We start from the raw sequence: 22534 nt of genomic DNA, 5'->3' as shown, positions 1-22534 counted from the left end.
GAAAACAACAGTGGATAAGTTTGAGAACTTGAGAACATTGCCTTTTGAGGTGGGCTGAATATTAGGGAAGAAAAACCGAAGGAAGTATTCTTTCTGACTACCCTTACATGTTTTGGGTATGTTTGAAACATGGAATTAATGTGTGATAAACTGTTTTCAACTTTTATCCCTTTTTGTGATCTTAAGACTATTCTGTTATCGGTAAACACAACCTAATTCTTTAAAATTAACAAATTGGGCACAACTTTTTCTCTGACTGCACACTTGATGTATTTCACTTAAGTCACTTAAGCTTGTAGGTTTCAAAGTCAGGAATAAAATACAATGCATCAAGCTCACTGACACATAATATCAGTGAGTTTGCTTTACACACAAGGTGGATAATAACTTACCAATGCAAATCACAAAGAAAAAGAATAAAACCAGTTTAAAATAGAAACTGCTGTATAAACAATCTTTCTGCTGTCCCTTCTGGGAAGGATTAATTTAAAATGATTCTCAAGATAGTTGCTCTTATACACAACTCCCCATGAAAACCTGACTTACAATCTTAGGTGTTTCGCAGGGACCTGAAGATGACATTAGAAGTACAGGTTTGCAAAAGAATTCAACACTTTCTTACCAGACCACAGTCAGACACTGAAATCTATAAAAAATCAGAGATTACTGATGAAAATTTTCTACAAGTCAGTGATAAATTTAGTATCTCCATACAAAAACATAATTATAATAAAAGCCTAAAGGGGTGAAGTCTATTCTGTTAGTCTGTTTTCTGTGCAAAACAGTGTTCTTTTATCTGTACTGTAGATGAAGATGGCCAGATATTAACTTGCTGGCTATGGCCTTCAACTGAATATATTTAAGTGAAATTATAGTCTGCTTTTCCATGCCTCAGTTTTATTGTGATTATTATTGGGGGTTTTCCTAAAGGTTCAAAGCTAGGATATATGAAATGCAAATTTCCCAAAATCCAAAGTATGGGATAGAAGAGTAGGTGTCTGACAAAAAAAAAATGGTTTTGTCTGTACATTTTGGGTTGTTGGGTTTTTTTTGTGGTTTTTTTTGGTGGGTTTTTTTAGACAGGTTTATGCTACTCATTTCAATTACCTTTATTTGCTGTAGGCAATGTTCTTATTATGTTGTTTTGGAGATATTTTGAAATTTGGGTGACAGACAAAAAATTTAGTTTCCTACTAAAAATATCTCTACTTTTGGAGTTAGACAGAAGTGAAAGCTGGAACAGCATCTAGAGACTTAATGGTCTACTAAATGATCTGTGACACTTAGGAAGGAATAGCTACAGTCACTTGGAAATTGGCTTCATTTTTTAGAGTTGACCGGTGCGGATGGTTACAGCTCCAAAACCAAAAAATCTAGTTGGACAATGTGTCGCATAATGTGCTAAGATTCATGGGTACAGGTGTAAAAGCTCTTGGAATGTTGCTTCTATATAATTTTTGGATTCCTGGTACACCTGACTTTAACCACAATTTTATAAGTCTTAGGAGAAGAAAAACTACTTTGATCACAGGACAGAAAAGACTTGCTTAGTAATTGCAAGAAAAAACCAAGGGCTTCTCCTTCTGTAGGGTCAGAAGTGATAGAGAGAGGAAAGGCCACGCTGGTGGTGTCATCACAAGTACTGACTGGGAGCTGCCCACAGACTCCTCCGGTACAGTGAGGGGGCTGGGTCTCTCCTTCAGCTGGAGGGTTTGTGCAGCATGATGCAGGCCTGAAGGCCGTGCTGGACCTGGATTACAGCACAGCCTGCTGTGTGAACTGCTGGGAAACTGCTCTGTGGATCACTATCTTCTTGGCGTACAATGATCTCCTGGTCAGGATCACTACAGTATTATAAACATTATTAATAGAACATTGATCCTTAATTTCTGGAGGGCATTGCCCAGTTCTTGCTCACAGATAAAATTTATTTCATGTTGTCCTTCATCCACTAATTCCACCTACTCTCTCTTGCTGAAAATACTATCTGAATGACTCTGCTGCCTGTGTAGGCTCTTCATCACTCTCCAGCACTAAAGTGGCAATTGTCTCTACAAGGGAAAGTAGTAGTGCAGAAATAACTTATACTGCGTGAATCATAATCTTCAAAGTAGAATGTGTGGGAGATGATACAACCCTTTGAAAGGGGCGATACGGTATTTTTAATTATTACACCGATGCCTTTATTCCAAATTGCAGTGGACAGATGACTGTAGTGTGATTTTAACATATCCAAAAAGGTGAATTTTGTAATTAAAAGCAAAAATTACTTATATAAATATTTTCATGTAACAGACCATATGTTACAATAATAGTATATAAAGCAGGTGATACACAGTTGAAAAGACTCATTATTTCTTACGCAACCTTTTTTAAAGTATATAAATAACCCTGGATTCTCATAAAGGTTACCGTGTGTGTCTTCTTATATCTTTAAAATAATGAACAAGTACTTCCCAGTCCAGAGGGCTTTCCGTGGTTCCACAACTCTAGATACAGCTCATGCTTTAGCAAGAAGGGTTCTGTTCCTGTGAAGCAGCAGCCGTTTCGTATGCCTAAGCACCACTGTCTGTCTGATTCGAGCACATCAGTAACAATGGCAATGCCCTTATTTTCACTAGGTTCTACTGTACCTACATCTGTACTCCTTAAACATTTCTATTTTTACTGAGTCTCCCTGCTTATCCTTTTGGAAAATTACTCCAAAAAAAGCATGTATATATTCTCCCAATTCTTTTTCAAGGGGAACAGGAGAGGCAGACGTGCAATAGCCATTTATGGAAGTATAATGAACAGTAATAATATCTGCATGTTAATTGTGATGTTTAAAATAATGTAGTATTCTACATAGTTATGAAGGTTTAATATAAACTTCAAATAAGGTAAATGAAAGCAATTAAAAACTAAATTTGAAAAACGTTTTCTGAAATACGTATCTCGAATTACTTATGGTGAGAAATGTCTGCTAAGATTAGCACAATATAAATAATTTGAGGTTTAGAACTTAAATTGTAATAAAACCTTTTAGTAAAAAGGGCACTAAGATTTGATTTGTCTCATACTAAGCAGTTAGAATTTATAAATAATTAATTCCTTTTGAAGCAGGCACTGTAAGAGCTTTGCTTGTTGATGACTACTCCCTCAGTGCTGCAGCTTTTCGTTCTGCCACAGATCTTGATTTTGCAACGAAGCATATGATACAAATATATTCCTTGCCAGAGCACTTATTAATGAAGCCATCATTCATTCAAGATTAACTGTTAAGAGTGTCTGTATTGCTGATATGCTTGGTGGAAGTGTTTCTCACTTCAGAGTTAGAAGTGTTTGTTTGAAAACAGAGTCACAGAAAAACAGTTGCAAATAGAACCAGTGTTGAAAATCATGGGACTGCAAAGTGTTTCCGTATATACTAAGACATTGGAACCAGAGAGACATGATGGGATGATTCCTGTGACTGGAGTGTTGGAAGGATACAGACTCTTTAGGAAGGACAGGCAGGGGAGACAAGGAGCCAGTGTTGCTCTCTATGTCAATGACCAGCTTGGGTGCATGGAGCTCCAGCTGGGGATGGATTAGAAACTGACTGAGAGCTTATGGGTCAGGATTAAAGGGAGGGCAGAGACAGGGGACATTACAATGGGGGTCTGCTACAGGCCACCCAGTCAGGAACACCAAGTACCTGAGGCCCTCTACAGACATGTAGGAGCAGCCTCATGTTCACAAGCCATGGTCCTCATGGAGGACTTTAGCGACCCTGATAACTATTGCAGGGACAACAAAGCAGGACATAAGCAATCCAGAAGGTTCCTGGAATGCCTTGATGGTAACTTCCTTCTTCAACTGACAGAGAAGCCAATGAGGAGAGGTGCTATACTGAACATTGTTCTCACCAGTAAGGAGGTGTTGGTGGGGATTGTGAAGCTCAAGAGCAGCCTTGGCAGCAGTAACCATGAGAAGCTGGAGTTCAGGATGCTTAGAGCAGTGAGGAGGGCATATAGTAAGCTCACTACTCTGGACTTGAGGAGAGCAGGCCTTGGCCTCTACCGGGACCTGCTTGGTAGTGCACCATGGGATAAAGCCCTGGAGAGGAGCCCAAGAAAGGTGGTTAATATTCAAGGATCACCTCCACCAAGCTTAGGAGTGATGCATCCCAACAAAGAGTGACTCAGGCAAAAATGCCAGGAGGCCTTCATGGATGAATAAGAAGCTCCTGGATAAACTCAGACAAAAGGGAAGCCAACAGAGGATGGAAGAAATAACAGGCAGCCTGGGAGGAATACAAAGAAATTGTCTGAACAGCCAGGGATCAGGTTAGGAAAGGTAAAGCCCTAATAGACTCAAATCTGGCCAAGGACATCAAGAACAACAAGAAAAGCTTCTATAGATATCTTGGTGATAAAAGGAAGGCTAGGGAGCATATGGCTATAAAATAAATGGGAGACCTTGTTACATGGAATATGGAGAAGGCTGAGGTACTCAATGACTTTTTTTGCCTCAGTCTTCACCAGCAAGTGCTCAGGGCACACCACTGAAGTCACAGAAGGCAAAGGCAGGGACTGGGAGACGGAAGAACTACCCACAGTAGGAGAGGATCAGGTTCAATACCATCTAAGAAACCTGAAGGTACACAAGTCCATGGGCCCTGATGAGATGCATCCACAGGTGCTGAGGGAACTGGTGGGTGAAGTTGCTAAGCCACTATCCATTGTATTTGACAAATCGTGGCAGTCCTGCGATGTTCCGACTGACTGGAAAAGGGGAAACGTGGTCTTCTATGATGGAGTTATAGCATTGGTGGATAACGGAAGAGCAAATGACATCTACCTGGACTTGTGCAAAGTATTTGACACTGTCCCACACGACATCCTTGACTCTAAATGGGAGAGATGTGGACTTGACGGATGGAGTACTCAGTGGATAAAGAATTGTCAGGATGGTCTCACTCAGAGGGTTTCAGTCAACGGTTTGTTGTCCAAGTGGAGACCAGTGACAAAGTGGCATTCCTCAGGAGTCGGTACAGGGACCGGTGCTGTTTAACATCTTTGTTGGTGACATGGACAATGGGATTGAGTGCACCCTCAGCAAGTTTGCTGACAACATCAGGCTGTGTGATGTGGTTGACATGCTGGAGGGAAGGGGTGCCGTCCAGAGGGACCTGGACAGGCTTGAGAGGTGGGCCCATGCCAACCTCATGAAGTTCAACAAGGTTGAAGTGCAAGGTACTGCACCTAGGTTGGGGCTATGTCAAGCACAAATTCCAGCTGCACAGAGAATGGATTAAGAACAGTCCTGAGGAAAAGTACTTGGTGGTGTTGGTTGATGAGAAGCTCAGTGTAAACTGGCATTGTGTGCTCAATGGCAGCTCAGAAGGAGCATCAAAAGAAGCGTGGCCAGCAGGTCAAGGGAGGTGATTTTTCCCCTTTACTTTTCTTTGTGCAGCCCTGCCTGGAGTATTGTGTCCAGTTCTGGTGCCCCCAACATAAGAAAGACGTGGAGTTGTTGGAACAAGTCCAGAGGAAGGCCACAAATATGATCAGAGGGCTGGAGCACCTCTGCTACGAAGACCAGCTGATGGAGTTGGAGTTGTTCAGCCTGGAGCAGAGAACACTCCAAGAAGACCTTATAGCAGCCTTCCAGCACCTGAAAGGGCTACAGGAAGCTCGGAAGGGACTTCTTGCAAGATCATGTAGTGATGGGATGAAGGAGAGCAGTTTCAAACTGAAATAAGGTAGATTTAGATTGGATATTAGGAAGAAATTATTTACTGTGAGGGTGGTGAGATACTGGAAGGGGTTACCCAGAGAAGTTGTGTCTGCCCCCTCTGTGGAAGTGTTCAAGGCCAGGTTGGATGGGGCTTTGAGTGATCTGGTCTAGTGGGAGGCATCCAGGCCCATGGCAGGGGACGTTGGAACTAGATGATCTTCTTTAAGGGCCCTTCCAGCCCAAACCATTTTGTAAGATTTCCTCTGCAGCAATCAAGTGACTCAGTATGATCACTGCAAGCATTTGTAAGGATTGCTCTTCCTTTATCAAAATACAGACTATACTTTGCTCAATTTTATAATTCTTTTATTTTAGCAAGTTAAACTTGGCACATGTCTTTACAAAATCAAGCTATGACAAATTATTCTGCTCAGAATCATCCTTTCCATCTGTTTTCACTTATTGCTTTGAATTCTGTTTATGTCCTAGTTAGCCATTTTAAGACTAGGTTGAGGTAGATCACTTCTATCAAATAGTGCTTTTTTAAGCTTTTTTTTGTGCTATTGGCAGAAGCTTTATCTAATTAGGCAGAATTTTTATAAAGTCTCCACCTCTGTCAATTCAGAAGGATACATATTTTTTATTTTATAAAATCCTTGTAATAGAAGAGACTGCTATCGTATCTTTCTGTATAGCACAAAATATTTACCAAGAACTTAGTAGTTATGAAACAATGGAGATTACAATACAAAGAATTTTGCAAAAATGCTGTAATTGTTTGAGACTTTATATATTATTTTGCCCAAGAGATTTCCAGTACCCATAAAGGCGTGATTGAACAACCTTAGTATCCTGACACAATTTAGCTTCATTTATACCAGCTGCAAAAACTGTTGGAAGGTGATTTTGAAATCTCTTTAGGAATTTGACTGCTTTTATTGCCACTTGACTACAAGTAATTTTGTTGTTCATGTGTATCAAGGAAAAATTAACATCTTTTAAAAGGAGAAATGACCAGAAAGTTTCACCTCTTAGTGAAATAAGGCATTCCAATGTGAGTTGTTCTGCATCAGTTTTCTCCCAAGTACAGTAGTAAGTTGAAATCTTTGATTGCAGTGGGATCATCTAATGCTCAGACACCTCTGCAAGCTGCAATGGAAGCAAATGATAGCTTATCAAATTCTGTGGTAGCAGCTTTCACCCAGTATCATGTAATAGCTATAATCCTTTGGCCTATAAGAGAGATTCTGCATAGACTGCATCCTGACAAGGTCTTCCCTTTGAAGAGAACTGGCTCAGTGATGGATTGTCTTATAAATGCCAGAAGGTTCTTTTGCTGCATTTTATTCATTGGATGCTTATACTCCAGAGTTCAGGAATAAACAATAACCTAATCAGCAAGGCAGCCTATTACTACTTCCTTCTATTATTCTTCAATTGTGCTCTATCTGTGTAAGAAAAAAGCAAGGGCTCGTAGGGAAAATAATTTTTTTCTCTAATGATCAGATTTATTTTTCATTGCCTTCAACAGCTGTCACCATGTTATTTGCATTAAGAGCTGTCAATGAATCTCAATTGATTTTTATCCATTCCTTATCCCTTTTAAGAATCATTTGCAGAGCCTCCAAGATTACTCAACAGAGTAATGGAGGAGTGCAGACAGTTATCAGGTCTAGAATATGCCAGTTTTCTTTCTTGCACATACCTTTCTCTTCCTTTTTTGTATATCCCCATTACAAGACTGTATCACAGTGGGATGTCCATACCTTCCTTGTATTTTGAGAAATAAAGGACACTGCTTAGTTTTGAATGAAGGGGCTTTCTTCCTGATGGTTTATTATCTTCTGGAAGCTAAATCTGGCATTGATTATTAGACTTGGAAGGTAATTCATCATCTAAAAATGATCCTCTGTAATTTGTTCCTTGTTTGTCTCTGGAAGTAATTTTCCCTTGGGAAAAATAAATTTCTCTGCACACTCAAAAATAGTGGCCTGATTTGTATAAGAACCCTTTCTCCATCAACTCACATGTAATGTCTCTACTAAATGCTTCTTTATTTTACTCTATGGTAGAACAATGAACACAGTTCTTTCCCATCTCATATATAATTAGGAAAGAGTTTTTGTTGTTACCTTGGTATGCTTGACTTTGGCAAAAGAACACTTCTCTGAAACAGTCTGGACAGTGCCAGGACAATCATAGATCACAAGATCATACTTATAGTTCCTAGGTCACATGGCCTGTACATACACTGATTGGCTGGAAACATCTTACATTTAATTTGTGCATTAAAATTAGATGTTAGAGAATGAATATGACTGATAGTAATCTTAAAATATCTCGGCTGGTACTGGGATACACTACAAACACATAGAGATGTCATTAAGAATGGACTCTTAATCTTAAGAGGATCACCTTCTAGCAATTGTTGCTAGACGAAATTGGAATGTTGTGTATTCCATATACTGGTGATCAGAACAATGCTTTTTGGGTGAATAGCACCATCACAGTGCACTACGTGAGCAAGCGAGGAGGTGCTAGATCCATCATTTTGTCGTGATTCCATCTAAGGAATTGTGTTTGCCATAAAAAAATTGTCACAATCCATTATCTTCAGGATGTTCAAAATACGCTGCCACATCTTCTTAACAGATACTTTCTAAATATCTAAATATGCAATTGAATTGACAGTGTTATTCACCAAAGATTAATCTGTGATTGGTAACATCAAGAAATGCAAAGATACCTTCTCTAGAAGGGAAGAGGATCTGAGTTGGTAGGGAGAGGACTTTCCAATTCCGTGGATTTCAGATTTATGATTATCTACCAATACTCTTTTTTCTGTTGTGGCTAAGAAGAAGCAGTGTCTGCGTCACCACAGTCATTCCATTCTAGCTTGAACAGTATCAGTACCTAGAATTCAGGAGTTTTTAAGTATTTTAGTCATTCTGACCTTTTTTTCCCCATTGATCATTCAGACCAACAGACACATGCATCATTCTTGCCTTGGTTTTCATACGGTGAAGTGTAATAACATATTTGACTACTTAAACATACAGAACATTTTGGTTTGGGGAAGGAAGCAGTCCCTACCTTTATGTGCATTACAAAATGGAAATGGTTTCACTTCAGGAGGAATCGACCTTCTGTGAGGGTTTTGTTTCTCAGTAGCGTAGAATATTACAGTATTGGAAACTCATGATCCTCATATATATCCAGCAGCTATTTCAGCACTTTATCCACCAGTTTGGCAGTATGTAAATTCTCGTCATCCTACAGTGGTTGTCAAACCTTCATTTTAAATAGAAGAGTTAACCCAAATTTGAAATACTGATGTGATTCTTCAGTCTTGCTTGTTTAATATAACAGTGTTCTTTGTTGCATACAGAAGACAGTGAGCCCTGATATAAGTGGCTTTGACTCTGTTAACAGTCCTTTGTAAAAGAGAACTGATAGTTCAGATAAAATTTCTGTATTTCTTCAGAAAGTTGGGATTTTCATGTAAATGAGTTTGTTCATCTGCTCTTCCAGTGGTTATTTGTCCAAAAGTAAAACATTTACTGATGTTTAAGAGTATGATTTGTAGACATGTGTCTCTCACAAATGATGAACATTCTGAACTGGACAGAGAGAGAGAATAACTGAGATTCCATCCAGTCCCATTTTAGTATGTATATTCTTTAGAATTTGATGAACTAGACTTCCACAAGGAAATTTCTGTGAGGGTACAAGTGACTTGCTGCTTCCTTTAGGGGTATTCTTTAGAGGACCTAGGACTGTTTTTTGCAGTACTGCATGTGCTTTTACATCTCATGCAGCTGCCTGTCTTATAAACCATACAGCAGTTTTGCTTGGATTAAGTTTGCAAAATGATGCTTCTCCTTTTACGGTGTAGTGATTTTAAGTTAACAGAATTAGCATACATATAGAGCAGCAAAAACAACCTTGTTATTTTTTGGGTAATTTCACCTTGTTCTGACAGTGTGTGTATACATATGCTGCTCTGTGAGATTCCTTTCCAAGTATCCATAGACTATATATTTTATCTCTTCCCTGTCTTTTCTCCAGTCTGACAATCTCAGGATCCTCCATGTCAAAACATTAATCCATCAACTGGATGGTCACTTTTTGCTGCTCTCCAGACTAATGTTGGCCAGCAGCATGAACAAATCCTCTAGACTGCATAATCTATAAGAAAACAATATTTTTTGTACTATGTGTGTGTTACTGCTTTGATGTCAGCTCTCTTGGTTTATTTGTTACATGCAGCTCCTTTGATTCCTTTCTGTGCTTTGGTGAGGGTACCAGGTTGCTCTCTCAGGTTCAGTACACTTTCACCCTCACAGCTTTCTAACAGAGCTGATTAGGATACATTGAATCGTTCATGACTGAATAGCCTTGGGAAACCGTGCAGTATAGTAAGTTCCTTTTCTCATTTAGAGCTCTTAAATTCTTGCTCCTTCTGTTTGTGTCTATGAAAACACTACATTTGGTGACAGTTTTCTGCTGACAGCCAACTGCTGAAGTTTGTGGGTCCTTATCCCTGCCATTTTACATACTATCTTTATAAAGGCAGAGTAGCTGTTCTTCAGTCATCCCAAATTCCTTCTTGAAGTGGTGCCAAAGTTCCAGAGTAGCCAGGCAATTAGTCCTCTAGTACTCATTTCTAGATCTTATGTTTCTTTGGTTTAATTTTTTTACTTCACGTTCTTGATTTCATAAGGTCCCTGTCATTTCTCTCCACAGGTCCATGTCTTTTAGTTTGGGGTTTGTTTTTGTTTTTGTTTTTGTTTTGCTTGTTGCTCAGTAGGAATGTCCAGAAGTTCAGCAGACTTCACATAACAGTTGTTCTGGTGGCTTTCTGCCTCTGTGTGGACTCGAAGAACCTTTCACCCCATGGCCAAAGCAAATCCTATTAGAACCCTGGGCAGATTTAGTATCTTTATTGTATGGTATTTGGACATTTGCTTTAAGGCCACCTGGAAATTCTCTCTGTGCTTTCAGCTGACATTATGTTAATCTAATAGTGTCCATGGCTGTTTCAGCCTTCAGTGGAGTGATGCTGCAGTTGTTTGTGGGAGTCTTCTCCTGGGTGGCAAAAGGCAAAGGTAACTGTTCAGAGTGAGTCATTGCAGAAATGTACATGCAGACTCAAAGAATAAAGGTTACTGGTCAGTAACTGGTGTTCTTTGAGAGGCATAGTCTGCATGTACATTAGTCTCCTACCTGCCTTTCCCCTCTTTCTGAATCTCTTTCAGGTTTGATTGTGCATTTAAGAGGAACTGCAGTGGTGGTGGATGCCCTCTGCCCTGTATATCATGCCTCAAGCAGGAAGAGGGGAGGAGCTAGAGCCCCTTCCTGGGACACCCCAGGGCAGGCCACCAGCCCACCCACTCTTAGACTATATGTATGGACTAAATGTCTCAAAGTACAACAGCCATTCATTGGTAGGTAAATTTTCTTTATTTTCACAGGTAAAGCAGTAGATTTTATTTTAGAAACAGTTTTTTTCATTGACACTATGGATGATATGCATGAACTATACACACACATGGGGAAATTTATGCCACAAACTCTATTACGCTGAGTAGCTCCCTGCTTCTCTAATGGTTTCATCTTGTCTTTTTTCCCCCGTCCTGTCCTAAGCTTTTTCAGATATTTTAATATTTTCACTCTGTTCAGTTTGCCATTTCCACTGAGAGCTTCACCAAAAATTGAAATTGCATAAGTTGTAATACTATTTAAGAAGTAAAAGGAAATGGTGTCTTGCATGATTGTAGCTAAGTGTATGAAGTAACATATAAGATTGTATTTACTATTAGAAAATGAAACTAGAAACTGAACTGTGTTCTTTAAGAATCAATTGTATTTTTAGAATTACTTTGATTTTTAAAACCTAATAGAGAAAAGCAAACATTTGAGTTTAACCATTTTTTCCACAGCTGGGTACCTCGTGTATTTTTTTAATCACAGAAGCCTTTCAGTAATTTTTTAATCCACTTGTCTTCCTGCCCATTAAACAGGACAAGTAGACACAGAGTGTAACCTGACTTAAACTGGAGATGGTCTTGTGTTAGCATGCAAATACATAGATGCAAATTCTACAAGGGGTTGTTTTCAAGTACAGTTTCTAAGAAGTGCAGATTATGTGAGTTGAGGGCTGTTAGAGAAATTTGGCTCCTATGTGCTTGTGCTTAGAGCTCTCTGAGATGTATCACCTTTGCCTATATATGACGCACATGCTTTTGCCAGTTTCCTGGAGTTGAAGCAATTAGTGTTGTCTTGGCAGCTCAAAGAAATTAGTAGTTGGTTTTCTGTGGCTTTACCATTTCTACATTTTCAGTAAGGTTAAGATGTACCTGGGCTTAGTTACAGCCAGCAGAGTTCAGTGAAACTTCTAATCTGTGGTGCCTGAGATACATGTGCTGTAGATGTGGATACCTGGAGATAAAATACTGTAAAGAACTCTAGTTTTAGAAAGTTACTGACTTGTGTCTAATACCAAGCTGCCTTTTCACATTCTGAGTAGAAAACCTAAAGTAAACAGTTTTCTAAACACCCTTAGCTGAACGTTAAAGTAGGCAAATGGGAAGAAAATGTGGAAAAAAACCCACTTGTTCTGCACAATTAATCTGAAGTTTATGTCTCCAAACCCAAGCATTTTTATCTTGTGATAACAGGTCTTTGAAGTGCTGCTTTAATTAAATAAAAAATATAAGAGAAAATTTCTGATTATCTATTCTTAGCAGTATTGGATTAATTTAGTTGGTTTTATGCTCTTTTCCTTTTCATTCCAACTGGTGCTTTAGATTGTGTCATTGTAGGAATAATCATAGGAGTATATATTAGACATCAAGACTCTCACTGGGTAAAGTAGTACTGTCAAGGAGGCATTACATTTTTCTTTAATTCAATTTTTAGTTGGTTTCAAATAAATTGTTAAGAAAAACGTAGAGTTTTTAAAACTAATGTAATGCTTTTTTTAGTAAGTAAACATTGTCTTTTAGAGAGAGGTCTTCTACACATGACAGAAATGAGGCATTGAACTTTGGTGCTTTTGCTAGTACATTTTTATTATGTAAAGATGAGCGTGTGTGCTTATATGCCCATACACATATATATATATGTATATATCTGCCAATTTCAGAATGGACAGCAAAATTGTTTCAAGGAGCAGACACATTTGGGAAAAATCTAATTCTGACTCATGGTTTATATCTGACCTAGACCCCCTTGTAGATTTTAATTAAATTTGTTAAATAATAAAATCACAATTTTTCTTCTTTATAGTTAGACAAATATGTCAAGGTAGTTAGATTGATTTAAGAAACCCTCCTTTGTCTTTCTGAGAGGAAATCAGCACAGGACATTTAAAACTGCACCTTTATTTTGTGGAGTCAAATCTTGTACATGACCTATACTGTCTTTAGCTTTCTCCAGAGTAATTCAGAGAAATGTTTTTGCCAGTCTCGGCCCTTAAAAAGCAGACTACTTCAGGGCTGGCACTCCCAGTCCTGTTGGTTTGACCATCTGTCTTGCATGACTTCTCTACTCATTTGCATAGGTGAAATCTGTTGAGCATTGCACATCAGTGTCTCCTTTTTTTTCCTGTTTTAAGGATAATTATAATGAACAGTAGCTTTTAGAAAACCTGAAGTATTTTTTAAAAAAGGTTATGTTGCAGGCTTCATAGGTATGTCAAAACTTGAAATATTGGATATCTGCAATTTATTTCAAATTAAGAGTGCTTATAATTGAATTTCCATTTTAAAGGACATTTATAGAATACATTTTTATTACTTTATCCCTGTAGTTTTGCATTTCAGTAAAATATTTGCATTTTTACAACTTCTTGTAATATACTTCCTTAGTATTTAGAAACTGTAATTAGAAAAACAGTGTAAAATTACTACAATGCTGAAAACTGCAAATACATCTGTAGAAAGTTCAAAAGCTTACTAGATACGTTGAGTAAAATCTCAACAGGTTAAAAGGTCTATTTAGAGACACTGAGATATGTACTTTTCATCCAGGTCTCATGCCTACAGGGATTACACTCTGAACACAGTCCTAACACTTCTCTTACCATCTACCTTTTGTTGGTGGGGAAGGAAAAAAGGGGTGAAAGTAATAGGAAATATTAAGAATATTTTCCTGGTGATTTAGCATTTAATTTTCTGATAGTCTTAAATAATTTTGAGATTGCCTGCTCAAAAAGGTTTTTGCTCTATGCATAAGAATATCTTCATGTCTCTGAGTTCCAGTGAACCTTTCAAGCAATAAGAGAAAGATCATGAGCATAAAAAATAAAAACTTCATAAGAAATAGGGGGAAAATATGAAATTAATTCCAATAATATTTTAACATTTCTAAGGCCTACCCTCTTTTTCAAACTGAACGTTGAACTCAGCTCTCTATCTTTCCTTCAACACTTGCTTTATGAGTTGTGGGTTCTTGCATGGTCCTCAGTACTTGATTTTCTCTTTTAAATTAGTGGAAGAGCCATGGTCAGCTGAATAGAGCAAATTTGAACTCCTAAATAGTGCAACAATGAGGAACAATTTGGTTACTTTTACCATTTAACCTTTTTTCTTTTCCTAGTGCTTTGTATTTGCGTTGCTGTGACATGAAATTCTGATTCATACAGTTATGCATGCACTCTCATGCCATAATATCAAGGATAATCTTTAGCAAGCTGAGGTCAAGTAGTTCAAGCCACATGACTAAGTAAAGGTTGTTATGAGATCTTAATGTGCCACTTCCTGTTTTCCTGAAACTCCGTGGTCAAAATGACATCCAGTGTTCTTAGCAAACCTGCGACTATGTAGACTTTCTTTTTTCTTTGCTATGTTTTTCCTTATTCTCATTCATTATACTTTCTTCATTATGATGATGTTAGATAATAATCAATGAAAATAATCTCTGACACCCTTTTGTCTCTTCTACCGTGAGGCCACAGTGTGAAAGAAAATTAAATTGATACTTTATGTGGCTTTTTATACAGCATTTTGTCTTGTTTGACTTGGATTGCTAAAGAAAGTTACCATTATAGCAGTAAGAACATATTGTTATAGATTTTTTTCCTTGCATTTTGAAACATGCTCTCCTAGAGTAAACAGAATTTATTTGAAAATAAAGAGTTATGTAATTTTACAAAGCTTGTAGTTTTCAGAAGATCTGTGCTGGAGAACAAAAACTTTTGCATTTCTAAGCACTATCAGTATTTTTTTCCAGAAGCTACAATGACCTGTTCAGTCATGTAGTGTTGTTTTGAGAAGTTCTGGTTAGTATGCATGTCCGTAAAACAGCTTATGTTAACTTCTGTTTCAAAGTCCAATGTAAATAAATGTATATTGTTTCATAATTAAACTTCATATTTAATATTGTCATTTGTTCAGCATCTTCAATTAAATTTTAACAAATTTTAAATGGTCCTTCATATGTGATTAGCATATCAGGAGAAATAACATTGTTTGCACGGTGCTAGAAAAACTTAGCATGGGCCAAAATATTTAATATCTTTGTTAACTAAAGAATTACTTGACCAGTTTCAATATTGAACATAGAATGGAAGAATTCTGTGTGGATTCTTTATGAAAAGCTGCCTGTTTATATTCTTTTTAGCATTTCCCTATTTTTTCCTAATGAATATTTTACTTTCTAACTGTGTACTTGCCATATTCCAATGGTTAAGGTGTATGAAAAGTATTCAGATGTATTAAGAATTATATTTAGAATCTTTGTGTTATGAAGCAAATGACATACTGATAAGAAGAAAGGTATACATGTTAATCCAAGGAATAAGCACCATAATATTGATTTGCAGGAACATATTCTAATCATTTTGAAAGCATAAACCCATGAGAGCAAAGTGATGGCAAAAACATGACAAAAAGAAAGACAAAAAGTACCATAGGACTGTAGCATCATAGGAAAGGAACAGTACTCAAGGCCTCAGCTCTTCTGTGTAGGCATGTAGTCTGATCCATGGTGACCATTATTGTATGCTTTGTAGTACTTCTGCTCCAAGTTAAGGGCATTACTCATAGTCTCAATATCTATGTGGAAGAGCAGCATACAGTAGCAGTAAGTGGACTGGAGGAGTCTTACCTTTCTCAAATTTAAATCCCTGGCAAACAGCATACTTCACAATATTGTGCCAATAGATGGATGCTCCTGTCACTCTGAAAAGGAAATAATTAATTGTAGAACTGCTTTACTCCATGATTTAACTGTAGCAGCAATCAAGGGCAGAATCATAGAGTGCCCATGACTTTTATAAGGCCTTATTTGCAACAAACTGCAAAAAATTACCAAGTGAGCCCCAAAGGAGGAAACGAAGTTATCAGGAGTTGTCAGTATAGGTTCACCAAGGGGAAATCATACCTGACCAATTTGATAGCCTTCTATGATGGTATGAGTGGCTGTGTAGATGAGAGGAGAGCAGTGGTTGTTGTCTAGCTCAACTTCACGGGTTTTTTTACAGAGAATCACAGAATCGTTCTGGTTGGAAAAGACCTTTAAGTTAGTAAAGTCCAACCATAAACTTAACTCTACCAAGTCCGGTGGTAAACCAGGTCTCTAAGCATCACATCTACATGTCTTCTAAATGCCTCTGGGCAAGGTAATACTACTACCTTCCTGGGTAGCCTATTCCAGCATTGCAACTCTTACAGTGAAGAAGTTTCCTTTAATATCCATTCCCCTCCCCTGGCACACCTTCAGGCTATCTCCTCTTGTCCTATCACTTGTTGCTAGGGAGAAGATACAGACCCCACCTAGCTATACTCTCCTTTCAGGTAGTTGTAGAGAGCAGTAAGGTCTCTTCTAAGCCTCAGCTTTCATGTTCCCCAGCACAAGAAAGACAAGGAACTACTGGAGAGATTCCAGTGGAGGGCAGCAAAAATGATTAGAGGAGTGGAACATCTCTCTCATGAGGAAAGGCTGAGATACCTGTTCAGCCTAGAGAAGAGAAAAGAGAGGGGATCTTATCAGTGCTTATAAATACCTAAAGGATGGGTGCCAAGAGTGTGGGGCCCAACCCTTTTCAGTTTTGCCAGCAACAGGACAAGGGGCAATGGGCACAAACTGCAACACAGGAAGTTCCATCTGAACATAAGGAAAAACTTATTGACTTTGAAGGTAACAGAGCACTGGAACAGGCTGCCCGAAGAGGTTGTGGAGCCTCCTTCTCTGGAGATATTCAAAAACCCCTTGATGGAATCCTGTGCAACATGCTTGTGGTGAACCTGCAGGGGGTTTGGATTAGATGATCTCCAGCATTCCCTTTCAATCACTACCATACTGTGATTCTGTGAACTGTTCGATGCATTCTGAAGGTTTAGTGAAGAGATGCTTGTGTCCTAAGATTTGTTTTAAGTACAGGAGGAAGTGACCAGAATTCTGTGAGTTGCCCATTGGATTGCAACTCAGACTAGTATCAGTTTTGCATCTGGGACATTGAGATGCTTATGTTACTTCCACAGAAGGGAATATACCTGTAAGTGCTATAGCCATTCACTGACTAATGTGTTAGGTAGGACTAGTTTAGGTGTGGTGCCGCAAGAATACATCTGTACAGCTTTTGATCTCAGTGTGTTTTAATGAGACTATGCCTATATGAATTTGGAAGCATGTATGGGAAATAGAGTGTCTCTGCACTGCGCCACACACTGTAGGCGTTCTTTCCATGAGTTAATGATCTGAATAGGCCATAGGTCAGTGAATTTACCTGTCAAAGAGTAAGAACTCATTTAGATTTTTCTGCACTGGTGAAATTAACACTGGTCATGAGAAAATTCAAACAGATGATAAGCACAGTTTTTGAGGAGCAGTGTTATAACTGAAAAAAATTCAAATAAGAAGTCCAACAAGTAGAAGAGAGAAGGCTCTGGGGAGACCTTATAGCAGCCTTCCAGAACCTGAAGGGGGCTACAGGAGAGCTGGAGAGGGACTTTTGACAAGGGCATGCAGTGATAGGATGAGAGGTACCAGTTTCAAACTGAAAAAGGCTGGATTTAGAGTAGATATTTGGAAGAACTTATTTCCTGTGAGGGTGGTGGGAAAGGGGCACAGGTTGCCCAGAGAAGTTGTAGCTGCCCTCTCCTTGGTACTGTTCAAGACCAGGTTGGTTGGGACTTCAAGCAACCTGGGGGGTGTCCCTGCCCATGCAGGGGGGTTTGGAACTAGGTGATCTTGAGGGTCCCTTCCAACCCAAACCTTTCTGTGGTTCTCTGATTAAAATGGATTTTACTACTGTAATTCACATTTTTTCAAGATGTAAGTCAAAAGTCAGACCTAATAGTTCATTTATGTACAGGTCTGAGAAACTGTGTATGTTCTTTTCTTGAGCTTATTTGACATGGTCATATAACAGGAATCCTCTGAGAATGTCTAGCCCACCTAAGTAGGGTGCCATCCTCCAAATGGGGACAGTGAAAAAGATGAATGTGATTTTAATAAAGACAAGAGAGAATGCAAAACATGAAGGACTGAGTAAAGAAAGGAGATGTAAAGACAGAACTTTTGGCTTTGCCACTTCTTCACGGAATCCTTGGATACATTTGCATGTTGGGGCTTGCAAGCAGACAAAAGTTTATTCTACCTGCAATTTGGCAGAGGCTGTATATGAGTTTTCTCTTAATTAGAAGTTACGTAACAGTGCTAAGCCTGCAGAACATACACCTGCAGATTAATTAAATTGGTAATACTTCTCAAAATGTTTTGAACAGTTTAATGACCATTAACAGTATTTTAAGCTGTAATCACTATATTGTTCAGATCTAATTTTATTATAAATAAGAAGCTTCTAGCCAACAGTCACCAAAATAATTTGTTCCTCTCCAGTATAATACTCCAGAAACACAAATGTGCCCTAAAGTTTTTCAAATATGAAGTTTATTTGCTAGAATAAGGATAGCTCTCTAAGTCATTGATCTGACTAATTTCTTCAGGTGGAAGATTACTGTGTAATACGTGAGTGCACTTCATGTAACACAGATAATTTTGAGTTACAAGCAGAGGTTCTGCTGTGTACTAGCTCACAGTAGAGTGTGAAGGGTAAGTGATATAATCATATTGAGACTAAATACTTTTTTTGCTTATGTGAAATTTTTTCAGTTTGAAAACTAGTTTAAAAGATCATTTGAAATGAATGCAAATCAAATTAAATGCTTCTCTAGTATAATGAGTTCTCCAATCTTGTAGGTCTTTGAATTTACATGACAAATTTATTAAGCTTTTCTAGTCCAGCTTTGGAACTGGTATACACAGTCCTATTGAGATGTTGTAGGGAATGTAGAAAAGATTATTACAACTAATCTTTTCTGTTGCTGCGTCAAGTGTATTATTGGATCTTTTAATAGATAAGCTTACATACATGTAGTTCCTGCTTTTTTCAGGTCATTAAAAAGTGAAGTCCAGAAGTCTAATTTACTGTCACATGTTTCAACTATGTAACCTGAATTAAATATACGCATTCTGTTAACATGCAAAAAATTGTATTTATATCTCAAAATCAAAATAAACAGTTATATAAACTAATAACTGTGAATTTTTGTTTGCCATTTCAGGTCAAAAGATGGAGAATAGAATTTCATTTTCCATTTCCAAAACTATTATGATGGATATTCTGTCATGTTGGTTATAAATAGTAATTTTAAATCTTTGTATTAAAATCGATGATAGATTTTACAATTCCCTGTATGTACTTCATGTGTCTTTGTTTGTTTTTAATACATTTCAAGTTTTCAGGTATTTCTGAGGTAACCATATCCCACGTATTACTTGTTAGATCTGACAGGATTCATGTTCTCTTTCAGGAGACGCTGATAGATTGGTGTGATGAAAAGGAACTTAATTTGATTTTAACAACTGGAGGAACAGGGTTTGCACCACGAGATGTCACTCCAGAGGTGAGACAGTCCTGGAATAGGAAAAATCTGCATTTTGGTGTTACTGTATTAATCTGGGGGAGGGAGGTTATTATTATTTATCTATTTATTTATTTATTTTCCATTTCCTCTGTAACTTTACATTGCAATGTCTCTGGACAGGTCAAGTGATAGGCAACTTCCAAGTAGAAAAACCAATAGGGAATACAGCACAAGAGAATTCCTCTGACCTTGGGTTCTGACCCAAAATTATTTTCCCATTAATGAATTTCCAGACCCCTTACAAAGCAAAATTCTAACAGCTTTTGGGCATAATTTTCTTCAGTACTGCAATACAACACTGCTATTTAAAAATGTATGTGGCTTTTGTTGTGTCCTGCACAACAGTGGGATAAGAGAGATCCTTTAATTCTTCCATGCCAGCTACTGCATTTACAACTACTGTATTATAGGTTAGAGTGTGAGAGGCAGATAACAAGGGGGAAAAATTCTTACAGCTTACTGTTGCTTTGCTTGACACCACATTGTCCAAAAAAGTTCAACAAGAACAAAGGTGGAGGTGACCTACAGCAATAAATATTGTACAGGAAATCTGGTTAAATTCCATTTATAAGGAGCCAAGGTAAGGGGAAAAAAAAAGTAAACTTAACCTAATAGCCTCATGGCCATGAGCTGCAGTATGAAATGACTTGTGTAATTGCTCTTGAAGTATTTTATTATTTATAATTAGATGAATATTAACTTTCACAATCACCTACCTTTTTTGGATTGCTTATGTTCACTAAAGGCCAGTATTCAGACTGAGTGCCTGAAGTGTTTATTTCCATAATTTGCCATATTTATATTTCTCTTAAGTCCTCACATGAGTTTTCAATTGCTTAGGCTTCCAACTTAGAGATGATTTGAGTTCATTTTAACATGCCTACGACACTTTTTACTTGCAAATGTTTTCTGTCAACTATGGCTGCAGTTTAACTTTTTTGCACTAGGAATCTAAAAATAATTTTTTATTTGTTATATAACATTGGTATAACTAAAGAAACAAGTAAAGAAAATGCTCCTGCATGTTACTTCTGAGGTTTTAGATTATATACTAGAAACCTTACATAACTAAAACCTACAGATCTGTGTATCAGAAAATGGGAACAGTGTAAGATGACCACAGTGCACTAGTTAGTGAAACTGAATTTGCAGATAATTCACTTTGCTATAGCAACACAAACATGGAAGATGTGTTGATCAAATTGTCTCTTACTTGCAAACTAACTTAATCGTTTTGAAGGTTGTATTCCCAGCACTATGTACAAGGAGAGCTAAATTTCAGCTTCAGTTTTCCTGATTTATTACCTTTATGTGGAGTCAAGCCTGGGCAGTAGTGCCAGAGAGGGCGTTCCAGCCAGTGCCAAAAATTAGCCACAGATTCTCAAGCAGTATTTGGGACAAGAAACAAATAAGAATTCTGTTCACAAACATCTAGTATTTTCCTTACATGGCTTCATTGCTGTGCCTCAAACTAACTATTTAAGGCAGGTGGTGATGATTTGTTTGATTGGTTTTGATGTTGCATTGAGCTGTTTAAAAACTATCTGACTTGTCAAAATGTCCTTGGGCTATATAAATATAAAGACATTAATATATCCTTCGCATCCTTGTCTATGTGACCAGAAGTGATAAAATGCATGTAAGTATTAAAAAAAACAAAATTCACCCAATGGACAACTGAATTTGAAGGAGGCTGCCATGTAGAAGTTATTAGGGAATTCTTCATCTATGGTTGCAGTTGATCGTAGTTTGCATTTGGACTAATGTGGAAGTTCAGGTTTAAATATGTAGATACAATCACTTTTTACAGTCTGATTTCACCTAAAAATTATTGGGATAGTGTTTAAATCAATCCTGGAAATGCTCATATAGTCTGCTGGTTGATGTAAAAAGTGTTTGCTGCTGGACAGAGATCAGGGCCTTAGATATGGTCAAAATTAAGTTATTTAGGGAACCTCCGTTTTGTAATTCTGGAAGCGTATATTTTTTCCTTGGATCTGCAGTACTTGAGTGGTAGACAGCTACAGAGAGTATGTAGTGTTAATGATAATATAACTTAATTGCTGTGAAGATACTTAAATAATTTAACAGCATTTTTCTCAATCACTAGGCATCCTTTGATATAGAAACATATTTTCTCAATTGCTATTGGTCAATATAAGCGAGGAAGGAAAAATGTCATGTAAATAGCTGCTATGAACAGTTTTCTGTCATCTGTCTTCTCTGGTTTTACATTTGCTCATTTGAAAAATTGTACATCCAAAAGATCCACTCATCTGCTTCTAACAGTCTTGTAGCTGTTTTCTTATCCTTGTCTCAAGTGTGGCTTGCAAGTCTTCTTTGCCCCCCTCCAAGTCTAATTTTATGTGCTTAGATAATAGCAATCGAAGTCAACTTAATGTGCCTTGACTGATGTTAGACATCCCTGAGCTGTATATTCACAAGTAGTTCAGCCATACTGCAGATAACTGTCAGCCTGAAATTTTAAGATAAGACTTGAGAAGAAGCTTAGAAGAGCTCTTTCCATCATGTAAAACCAGACAGATGTTTCCTTACAGTACTACTTTTCCAATGCTCCGGGAAAATTATGAATCCTCCTTTTGTTTCTTGCTGATTATATTATTCAGTACTGATAGATTGGTTTTAAATTTATGTAGACACATACTTGCTTTCATTTAACCTGACAAAATACACTTACTTTTTTTATTCCTCCATCAAAGTTCTCTGTCTGTGAAAAAAAATTTTTGTTCTCTGTAACCCCCTCCTGTTTGTCAGCATTTTTTGGGGTGGGGGGGAAGCATTCTCAGAACGAACAAAATACTCCAAACCTAGCCACACAAAAGTCATGAGAAAACAAAGTCTCTATTCTGCTGGAATATTAAGTCTTTGGATATTCA

At 37.7% G+C, this 22534-nt stretch overlaps 1 protein-coding gene across 27 annotated transcripts in view; it reads left to right on the top strand.

The window, feature by feature from the left end:
• GPHN (gephyrin) overlaps positions 1 to 22534 on the top strand; it is a 270378-nt gene that overhangs the window by 116331 nt on the left and 131513 nt on the right. For all 27 annotated transcript variants that reach the window (XR_007889566.1, XM_051620187.1, XM_051620185.1 and 24 more), the window contains exon 4: positions 19524 to 19616. Coding sequence is in view for 26 of the 27 variants with exons in the window: in XM_051620187.1 (XP_051476147.1) it covers positions 19524 to 19616 (93 nt within the window). In the remaining variant the exon portion in view is untranslated. The remainder of the gene's footprint in view (positions 1 to 19523; positions 19617 to 22534) is intronic.

Source organism: Apus apus, chromosome 5 (assembly GCF_020740795.1).
Source record: "Apus apus isolate bApuApu2 chromosome 5, bApuApu2.pri.cur, whole genome shotgun sequence".
Lineage (NCBI taxonomy): Eukaryota > Metazoa > Chordata > Aves > Apodiformes > Apodidae > Apus > Apus apus.
The sequence above is the reverse complement of the archived record's forward strand: the minus strand, read 5'-3'. Positions and strand labels throughout refer to the sequence as shown.